Source organism: Oncorhynchus masou, chromosome 24 (genome assembly GCF_036934945.1).
Source record: "Oncorhynchus masou masou isolate Uvic2021 chromosome 24, UVic_Omas_1.1, whole genome shotgun sequence".
Lineage (NCBI taxonomy): Eukaryota > Metazoa > Chordata > Actinopteri > Salmoniformes > Salmonidae > Oncorhynchus > Oncorhynchus masou.
The window spans coordinates 48,076,283-48,087,322 of record NC_088235.1 but is presented as its reverse complement, the minus strand read 5'-3'; the positions used below and the strand labels follow the sequence as shown (position 1 = coordinate 48,087,322).

Below are 11,040 nucleotides of genomic sequence, written 5' to 3'. Positions count from 1 at the left end.
AACATGTGATAGTAATCCACGTCTGCGAAATGTTGTTTGAGCAGTCTGTCAAATTGGTGTGATGTGCTTGAATATTGTTTCCTCTTGGAATGGATTTAGAAGAGGCATTTCAACTAGTCGGAGAATTCGGATCATATCAAAAGCAGATGGTGTTGGTTCTTGTGTTGCTACAGGTTTGTTTTATTAACGTTCCTTTTTTTTCGCGGAAAACGTATGCCACCCACAGCTAGTTAGCTGTATTAGCTAGCAATCTAATACATTTACTATATTTTCTGAATGCATTATAGTAAGTGGTCAAACTTAGTGTGGGGCAAGCCAGGTAGTAGTCTGTCGCTGTTATTGTTATCCAGCCATAGCTAAGCTACTTAGCTAACGTTAGTTGGCTAGATAATGAAATCACAGAAGCTTTGAAGTAGCTTGCTGAATCCTAGCAAGCTATCTCTCCCGTCATTTGCATACCTATTAAAGCCACAGTCTGCAATATTTCCCGCTGTTCAATGGCCATTTTTAATTAATTTTACTCAATTCTTGAATAATATAACTTAAATGAAATATGACATGGGTTATCCTATAACCCAATATCTAAGAGCCAATTTATGCTTGATCCGAAAATGTTTTCGGAGGCGCTGTATGGGTGGTGTGACGCAATTGCCAAGTCTCTGGAGGCACGCAGAGGACATTGAGCACCATACCGCATCGCCTTGTGCCTCTCAAATTTGGTAAAAATGAGGTCTCATATAGCTCTGTATTGACATGATTGGTGGACGGTAGGTGAGGGCGGGAGGACTTGTGTAAAACAAATTCACTTACCTTGACAACCGTTAACTTAGCGGTTAAGACCGTTGGGCCAATAAACGAAAGGTTGCTGGTTCAAATCTCTGAGCTGGCTAGTTGAAAAATGTTTCTGCCATTGAGCAAGGCACTTAACCCTAATTGCTCCTGTAAGTCGCTTTGGATAAGAGCATTTGCTAAATGACTGCTGGAACAGGATCTAACACCTGTGGCTGTGTCGTTCCAGAACATTTTTTTTTTTTTGTTATCTTTATTTTACTAGGCAAGTCAGTTAACAAATTCTTTAATTTCAATGACGGCCTAGGAACAGTGGGTTAACTGCCTGTTCAGGGGCAGAACGACAGATTTTGTACCTTGTCAGCTCAGGGATTTGAACTTGCAACCTTAGGTAACTAGTCCAATGCTCTAACCACTAGGCTACACTGTGTACTTTACCTCAAGGTAATGAACTTTTTGCAATGTAAAAATTTGAATTAACGTGATAACTAATATGCCATCACCAGCGAGTGAGCTGCATATCATTGGGTGAAACTGGAAAGCATTTAAAAAATATATGATATCCTCATTGTCTCCATAAATCTAGGCTATTGATGGATTCAAGACAGGGTCGTTTTCACTGATCTCAGTTTCGGTGTCAAAGTAGCTTGTCATTTCGATCATTTGTGCAGTTTTGTGGTGCTTTCAAGACAACTGGTAACTCGGGGAGGAAACGAGGTCGAATCATGACGTCAGTGATCCATCTTCAGGTAGTTCCCCACTTGGAATTCCGAGTTAGATGAATGTCCCAAACAAATTTTCAGTCGGAGCTTCTTTTTCCCTATTTCCCAGTTGTACTGAAGTTGGAGATTTTCCAGCTCCGCGTTCCCAGTTTTGAACGCAGCATTAAAAAAAGATTCATGTAAAATTACGAAGAATTGCATGAAATGTGTCTATAAAAGGCCCCAACAATTCCGGCACCTTCGGCCCCAAAAATAATGTCCCCGTGTGTGTAACATCTGTAAGTGGCTCTACTCTTCTGTCCTGTCACTTGGCAAATGTGTTGATATACATTCAATGCTTTATTATAAAGGTGGGTTATTTTTTTATGTGTTCCGGTACCTTCCGAGCTCCCCAGCTCTACCATGCCAATCTCCGGAATTTCAGAGGATTTGTGCAGGTCAGGCTGTTCCAATGCAGAATATATGAAAGGAACTAGCTAATTAAATACCAGTGATGGATAGATCACTTCGGTAGCTAGGCCTTTATTACTTGCTTGGCACTCAGCTTGGTTTTGTTTTCCAGGTGTATATGGCATGCCAGTCCATGCTCATTGTGCTCATTGGCGCTATACCAGAATACCACATTGAACAAGGTGACCACTCCAACTATGAGGAGCTCATCAAACACGTTACATTTACAGAGGATGTGAACTCCATTGTGACGGAGGTGAGCGGTCACCGTTCATGATTCAATAGGAGCAAAAATGTACCGTGCTTGAGAATGTAGCGTCATTCACACCTGTGTATGGTATTTAACACACTTAAAAATAATCTACACAATGATAATTTATGAATGCCATCTTCCTGTCTCTTTCCTTACTTTTGTCTTAGTGGTTCCTTCTAAAGCAACAGGCTTACAAGGTCAGCTTGGCAGGCTCTTTGTTCTTCGCTGGGGTCTTGATTGGAAATGTGTTTTTTGGACCCCTCTCTGACAAGATTGGAAGGAAACCAGTCTTCCTAACAGGTGACAAATGAGGTTCACAGCTTTTCATATTTTGATATTAATCCATATCCTCTAAAATATTTGACTGGCTGATATGATATAGCAGTCATTAGGAAATGTTGTTCTGAACTGCTTCCTTGCAGCCCAGCTAATTGTGTCACTGGTAAACATCTGAGAGCTATGGTTAGGCCTCATCATTCATAATTTAAAAAAGCTTTTGCTTGTGGACTGCTACATCATTGATACCATGCTCTTTAAGCAACTCTCTTTGACAAACCAACTTTTTTGCTCTCTGTTTCTCTCTCAGCTCTGTTCTTTGAGGTGGTGTTTGGCTATGCCACAGCCTTTGCTCCCAGCTATGAGGTGTTTGCGTTGTCGCGCCTGCTGGTGGGTCTGATGAATGGGGGTATGTCCCTCGTCTGTTTTGTGCTCACCCAGGAGTATGTGGGCAAGGCCTATTGGGCCATGACAGGTACAAATAATCATCATGAAAATGACAAATGTTTACCAGCTACAGTAACTAAGGAAGGGGGGACTAGGATTGGACAAAGGGTCAATTGTAGTCAGTCCGTCCACATAAGAAAGTGGTCTGACACTATTGGAAAGAGTTTATTCCAAATTATTTAAAAGTTGTCTTTGGTGTTTTGTTTTTCAGGGACCTTGACTAATATGACCTTTGCTGTGGGTATTGCCCTGTTTGGTGCCCTTGGCTACTATATCAGACCATGGCGTACCCTGGCAACAACAGCTAATTCTCCTGGCGTTCTGTTTTTTCTACTTTGTGTGTAAGTCACTTTTTTTAGGATGATTATTCCAAGAAAGCAATTGCATTAGAACCTTTACTGACACCTTTCCCAATACATTTTACCGCATGTGTGAGACTGTAGTTTGCTGATGAAACAAATAGCAAGTTGACATTTTCGTCTCCTGTTTTTCTTTCTTGTTCTTGTTTTTCTGGCTGAGGCAGGACTCTCCCGGAGTCTCCACGCTGGCTGTATTCCCGTGGTTACACAGAGAAGGCGGAGGAGGTTTTGCATTATATAGCTGTGCGGAATGGTAACAGCAATGCTGCAGCCAAAGTAAAACTCCGTATGTGTCCTGGCTCTGTCAAGACTGGTAACCAGGGCAACAATGGCCCTGGCTTCCTCGACCTGTTCACCCACTCAGTGCTCCGCTGGAGAACCGTGGTGCTCATGTATGTCTGGTGAGTTAGCACATCATGAGCTGAACCACTGGGAAACCAGAGGGACTCGCTTTTTGCAATGTCATTAATAGTGCACAGACGGTATCAACAGCTCACAACGATGCGTACGTATACTGAAGTATACGTTGTTTTAAAGTCCTTTCACACTGAAAACTTTAAACATAACCTAACTTAGATTGACACATTCTGTGGATGTGCTTTAGGTATTCCTGCAGCCTGGTGTACTATGGGCTGACCATGAATGCCAGTGAGGATAGTGGGAACCGCTACTTCAGTGTTGCCATGTATGGACTAGTGGAGCTCCCAGCCTACCCTCTCTGTATCTATTTCATAAACAAGCAGTGGTAAGATTCTCACCACCTGTGATGATATTCTATGAATTGAAGTGTCAGTGGTGCACTGAATAAATGTCTTGATTTATGGTTAATAATTCAGAAGTTGAATCGTAATAGTTTCACAAGACCATATATTCTCCTCAGCTGTGCTCAACAGTTGGAAACTGTGCCTGTTTTTTAGGGCTGGGAGAAGGAAAACCATGGCCAGCTTTCTGGCTTTAGCTGGCTTGTCGTGTCTATGCACCATGTTGGTTCCAGTAAATGCTGGTAAGGGCATTCCATCTACAGTATATTAGATAGCTTTGATTCATTATTTTGCTAATTAATCTATTTGTTTATTATTTAGGGGCATTGTTCAATGCTACTTCTTTAGCTTTGTTAGGAAAGCTGTTGGTCAGTGCGGCTTTCAACATAGTGTATGTCTACACTACTGAACTGTACCCCACTGCTGTAAGGTGAGTGCAGTGCAAACAGATCCCACTAAATTACTTCTATGAAGTACAGTAGAGGGTGCCATTCTCCCATTTTTGCTTGTGTAATATGAGTCAATTCTCACAATGCAATATGGTTTTGTATGGTATGTTGGAGAGGTGTTTAAATAATGTTAAGTGCTTTGTCTTGATGTCAGGAATGCTGGTCTTGGGGTCTGCTCAATGTCTTGCAGAGTTGGGGGGATCCTGGCCCCTTTTGTGCCCTCTATGGTACGTCAGCAGAATATCATTAATATGACAAGGGACAAAAATCATCAGTATTTTTTTGTTTTCACGATTGTAATCAAGTACGAGGACCACTTTGGGCTTTCTAAGTGTTCAAATTGTGGTAAACCGAAGTTTTGTTTTGCCTTCTGTCATAATGTATGGTATTCATTTGAACCCCTCAAGCTTAAGCTGTGTTTTGTTTGCTATGTGTTTCAGAGAGAGTTACACACCTCTATGCCCTTCCTGGTGTTCTGTCTCAGTGGGATCTCTGCTGGCTGCCTGGGTCTCCTTCTCCCTGAGACACTTAACAAACCTGTGACAGAGACACTGGATGAGCTCAGCAGCCCTGCTTACCACCGCATTGTAGAGACCAAGGTAGGGTCATAACTCTGTTCATTATATTGGGTAAGTTACCCCCTAGCTTCGGACGTCGAGTTTCTCACGTAAAGTACCAGTCAAAAGTTTGTACACCTACTCATTCAAGGGTTTTTCTTTATTTTACTATTTTCTACATTGTAGACTAATAGTAAAGACATCAAAACTATGGCAGAATGTATGGAATCATGTAGTAACGGAAACAAATGTGTTAAACATATCGAAATATATTTGAGATTCTTCCAGGGAGCCACCCTTTGCTTTGACAGCTTTGCACACTCTTGGCATTCTCTCAATCAGCTTCACCCTGAATGCTTTTCCAACAGTCTTGAAGGAGTTCCCACACATGCTGAGAGCTTGTTGGCTGCTTTTCCTCCACTCTGGTGGGAACTATCCATGCATAGATCATCCCGTTCACCTACTCTGCGTCTCACAAAGATACAGCGGTTGGAACCAAAAATCTCAAATTTGGACTCATCAGACCAAAGAGAAGATTTCTACCGGTCTAATGTCCATTGTTCGTGTTTCTTGGCCCAATCAAGTCTTCTTCTTATTGGTGTTCTTTGCAGCAATTTGATCATGAAGGCCTGATTCACGCAGTCTCCTCTGAACAGTTGATGTTGTTTCTGTTACCTGAACTTTGTGAAGCATTTATTTGGGCAGCAATTTCTGAGGCTGGTAACTAATTAACTTATCCTCTGCAATAGAGAACTCTGGGTTTTCCTTTCCTGTGGCGGTCCTTATGAGAGCCAGTTTCATCATAGTGCTTGAAGGTTTTTACGACTGCACTTGAAGAAACTTTAAAAAGTTCTTGACATTTGGGTGGCTACTTTGAAGAATGTCAAATATAAAATGTATTTTGATTTAATACTTTTTTTTGGTAACTACATGATTCCATATGTTTCATAGTTTTGATGTCTTCACTATTATTCTACAATGTAGAAAATGGTCAAAATAAAAACCCTTGAATGAGTAGGTGTGTCCAACATTTTACTTGTACTGTATTTCGAAAGCCTGGCGACGTTCTCCTCAGGAAGAAAATATGAAGGGGTGGAGTATAACTAGTGATTGGGTTGCAACAATCAAACCAATCACTTACATTTAAGTCATTTGGCAGACGCTCTTATCCAGAGCGAATTGGATGTTTTGCATCGGTGGTACTCCAAACGGAGTTTGTGACTATGATTTTTAAAACAAGCTAGCAAGCCTATGTCTGACACTGTAGGGAAATAGAAAAAAATTAAACAAGGAAATGCCTCTCCTGTGGGCAAATTCAAGCTCTGAAGGCCAGCGCTCCCATTCAAATGAATATCCAGTATTGATGTTCTCCAGACTTCCAATAGTTGAGACGGGATTGAGAAGGATGGTCAGGTGAGACTAGTTACGCCCCCTATCCAAATGCAAGTTTACAATGATCTTAAATGTAATACCTGCTTAACATTCTGTATCTTGGGGGGTTGGTTTGTGTTCCGTTATACAGACACACTTGTTTGAAGAGGACCAATCGAAAACCAACCACAATCAGTGACTCACTCTTTGAACAAGAGAACAGTCAGAGGCAATCCGACAGGAGAGACTCTCGAAGCCTGTCCACACACAAGTGCTTTCTCACAAGTGACCCGGTGTGCTCTGTTTCCATGGTGAAGCAAGGACGGGTCATGCCGTGATGGATGGTGGTCCATTTTTACAGGGAACGACACACATGTTTACAATGTTTTTGTTATTTTGTTTCTCTCTTTGTATGTACTTTTTGTACTTCACAGTGAAAATCGTAGTTTAGCCGTAGTGAATTGATCAAGTAATCATGTGTTATCAAATGGAAGAGAACTACAATTACTGCCAAAGTTTTCAGTTTCTACTTTGCCAAGTAGCCATCGGGGGCTTAATTTATAATTGTTGCGTACATTTAACAATAAATAGCCGTGTGCGCCATTTCTGAAAAATCTCTATTTTTGTGCGTGCAGTTAACTTGGCACACGCCATTCATATGCAGGTTTCCCATTGTAAATCAGACCTGTCATAACTGTGACCGAGCATTTACTCCACCTGAAAAATGCCTGTCATTCACCTTTTGTGATGACAATAACGCCCTTATTTTCTGAATAGTTTGGAAGTATTGGAATTAGACCAAGACGGTATCTAAAGGAAATAGCAATGGTGACCTTGATCACATGTCTTTGGAGGGATTGGCTAAATGTTTTCCTTTGTATTGCTATTTCCTTTAGATACTGTCTTGGCCTAATTCCAATACTTTCAAACTATACCGAAAATAAGGGCGTTAAAAGGTTAATGATGGGTGTTTTTGAGGTGGCGTAAATCTGGGTATTTGAAATTTTCTGAAAGACAAACAATTGCATGTTTTTGTAGACCTGTAAACAGATCATGCAAAATTTTGCATTTAAACGAACCTTTTCCCGAACCTAAATATGCTGTACTGCCTGCGAATTCTGATACATTGTCTACTCTGTAAAATGTAAACCGTGACCTTAGTGGTAGCCTACACACTTCAATGCAAAATATCAACTGTCTGTTCACCTGTCAAATTCTACTGTATGTTATAAACCGCGCACCCTGTCGGATACATAGGCTATTTATAATTTTGCTCTAACTAATAATCCCAGTTAAATGAGATGCATGTGGTAATTTGTTGTATGGCTACTACAAGAACAAACTCATCATGGCCAGAAAATGTGAGGAATTTATTCTGCGATGGATGATATGTATTATGTTTAAGTTAAATATCTACACTAGACATTTCGCATTACAGTACTCGGACGTAGCCTGTGAACCATCTGTTTTACTGTTAAACTGCGCTTCAGATCGCGTAGAGCAATATAGGCTGCTTGAAATGGCTTATCTATTTACTACTGGGAAGTGGGTACAATTTTTAAATGACTGATAAACTACCATTCGTCCCATCTTAACTTGTCTGCCTGTAGGCTTTTTCGAAACCATCAAAGGTGAAATGATTGTGGAAATTAAATAAATAATAGCAAATATATATGCCTTATTTCAAATTATTTTAGAATGTGATGATGCATTGATTTTTCTTTTATCACTAATGGAAAATGATAGCATCTTATTTAGCTAGGCCTACCTGTTTTTTGTTGTGAAAATATGAGGACACCTATTCATAAGGCTACGACGAGGCTACTTTTGCTTTCTTGCAATGCAAGACTTGAACCACTGGAAACTGCATGGTCTAAAGTTTGCGGGAGGATAGCACTTTCTCATGTAAAGTTCAGTTTTTATAAATACCAACTTTTGTGTGAGAACAGGCATGCATGTTTTGTGTGTACGCAACGTTTATAAATCAAGTCACTGAAGTTCAAATGGCTTGTTTCAGTTTCCATATAAATATAATTTCTATGTGTTCTGCTGGACAGATCATATGCTAGTTACAATGTGAATACAGATTATGTATAAATATCTATATTGGACATTGTTGACGATTTGTACAGTATTCAAGGTAATTGGTTTACATTGTGTTGATTCTGGAGTTATAAATAGTTAATGACGGGAAGTAACACCAATTGTGAATGGTAGCTTGCATAATAATATGATTATGAGAATGACATGGAACAGGGGTGCATTGTAATGTTCATCGACATTTTAATCTTTGATATCTTAATACTGTTTATAAGTAATTATAGTGGTCACTGCCTAAACTCAGGTCACACTTGGCCTTTTACACGAGTGAGGTGATTGTGTCACCATTGACGCAGACAGAGGCCCCCGAACAACCATATCGTCCAGAAGCTCTCATCAAAGAATGAAGTAACCGCATAATGTTTTTTCCCCCCCATCACTTATAATTATGGCAGTTGGCCCGCACCACCGGTTCAGCAAACAGTTGGAGTGAGTTGAAGAGTTGAAACCGTAATCATTGTTTTGATTTATATTCCTCTGACACTGTATGCTTGCCAGCACAGAAATTCCCTGTTGAAGTAAATAAACAATCTCCAACAAAAGTTTGTGGAAATGAGGTGTTGAATTGAAATGAAAATGTATTGAATTAATGTATGTATAATTTATACAGTATGTGGGTTAGCTTAATATCAAGCTCAAAACAGCTTGAATGCACTTCAATTTTAAAACTCTACGTCCTAATGCGAGTTGAAGTGCTTATGCTACTTAAAGTAATTATCGGTAGGTAGCCTAGTGGTTAGAACGATCCAGTAACCGAAAGGTTGCTGGATCGAACCCCTAAGCTGACGAGGTAAACATCTGTTGTTCTGCCCCTGAACAAGGCAGTTAACTCACTGTTCCCCGGTAGGCCGTCATTGTTAGTAAGAATTTGGTCTTAACTGACTGGCCTAGTTGAAATAAAGTTTTGTGGTCTGCTTCCATCATTATTGTATGTTTGAGCTGGAGGCTTTCACCCACCATTGATTTGAGGTCCTGGAATTGCTATTCTTCACTCTGAACAGCAAGCGTGCCAGATGATATTTCAGCATGCAGCAGATTTGTCACACAAGCTCTTGCTGCAGAATATTTTGTGGATGGGTGATTGAAAGCAATGCACCTGAGGTAGATAAGATGTGTTACATGGGGCTGGGTGAGGTTACTTCCATTCTCTAATTAGAAGCCAATTGAAAGGCATGTCAGATGATTCAGTTGAATGGTTGTGTAAACTAAATAACAAAAAGGAAAGTCTGAAGCCTCAAGGTGACCTCATTTGCTTATTAAAACTGGCACTTGAGACCGGGGAAACACAGAATATTGTTCACACACCCTCCAATATGCACTCAAATCAAAGGTTCAGGATCTGGCCAGCTAACCCCACCCCCCAATTCCTCACTTAACACTCCCAAAAAAACATTTTCCAACGGCACTGATATCTTGATATTTATAGTTACCTCCAGTCAAGTTGATGAGGCATGAGGAGGGGAATGAGAGTGTGGTTATGTTTGAGTGGGTGTGTGAGCACTGAGCCTGTGAGTGTGTGGGGGAAGCCAGGAGAGTAATGTCCACACTGACCCACTGCTGAACTTTCGAGGAACAACTCTGTCACATCTCTAGAGGGGGAGTGCGTGATTGGGGCAGTGTGCGTGAGTGAGAGTGTGTGCCAGGGATCATGTGTGTATTTGTACTTGTGGTAGCCTATTGGGTGGATTGCTAGCAGTAAATGTGCTCTCAGTCCAGATTTATGTGTTTACTTAAGATTTTATCAGTGTTAAAAGTTTGATTTAGTGTTAATAGGGGTGGCAGGATAGCCTAGTGGTTGGGCTAGGAACCGAAAGGTTGCGAGTTCAAATCACTGAGCTGACAAGGTACAAATATGTCATTCTGCCCCTGAACAAGGCAGTTAACCCACTGTTCCTAGGCCATCATTGAAAATAAGATTTTTTTCTTAACTGACTTGCCTAGTTTAAATAAAGGTAAAAAAGATTAATAGTCTTATTCAGACAATCATTCAAGTAAAACGCTATTAGTAGCACACAGATTATTTTTTGCTTTTATGGTCAACTGAACTATCGAGCACCCAGTATAATCTAGTATGGTACTTTCTGCTGGTTCCTTGCTACCTTTTCTCAGGTAACAGGTTAAAGGGCAAATACATAATTACAGTAGATTCCCGGGTACACGGGTATAACAGTTCTGACTGTTGTGACATCAGTGAATAAGTGCCAGAAGTGGACATTTTAAGGATTTGTGGTGTCTAAACAAACAGTTCCCCTTCACAGTGATGGGCCATAAATCCAGCAGTCTGACAGGGAACAGTGCAGGGTCACTGCTCTCCACAGCCTTCGTTTCTCCCAACCTTTTTCAACCTCCAACCACCTAGGGGGACAGACGACAATTGGGGTTGAGCATTACCAGAGAGGACAAGTTTAAGTTATTTTGAATTTGTCAGAGTTCTGCAAATAGATACATACCTGCTATACTAGACCGCGTGGATGTGCGCGTGCTTGCGTATGTGCGCGTCCGGCTG

The 11,040-nt window shown here is 40.8% G+C and overlaps 1 protein-coding gene across 1 annotated transcript; it reads left to right on the top strand.

Annotated features, from left to right (window-relative positions):
• slc22a15 (solute carrier family 22 member 15) lies at positions 1-9,076 on the top strand. The gene is made up of 12 exons (XM_064934120.1): positions 1-173; positions 2,074-2,217; positions 2,382-2,514; positions 2,801-2,965; positions 3,149-3,278; positions 3,461-3,697; positions 3,901-4,041; positions 4,214-4,299; positions 4,379-4,487; positions 4,661-4,733; positions 4,947-5,105; positions 6,586-9,076. The coding sequence occupies exons 1-12, from the start codon at positions 90-92 to the stop codon at positions 6,631-6,633; spliced, it is 1,509 nt and encodes a 502-aa protein (XP_064790192.1). The 5' UTR covers positions 1-89; the 3' UTR covers positions 6,634-9,076.
• The last annotated feature ends 1,964 nt before the right edge of the window (positions 9,077-11,040 follow it).

Coding starts and splice junctions, on each gene's coding strand:
- slc22a15 (XM_064934120.1), top strand. CDS start 90: ATGGATTTAGAAGAGGCATTTCAACTAGTCGGAGAATTCGGATCATAT. Junction 3,279..3,460: donor CTGTTTTTTCTACTTTGTGT/GTAAGTCACTTT, acceptor TGGCTGAGGCAG/GACTCTCCCGGAGTCTCCAC. Junction 3,698..3,900: donor GTGGTGCTCATGTATGTCTG/GTGAGTTAGCAC, acceptor GATGTGCTTTAG/GTATTCCTGCAGCCTGGTGT.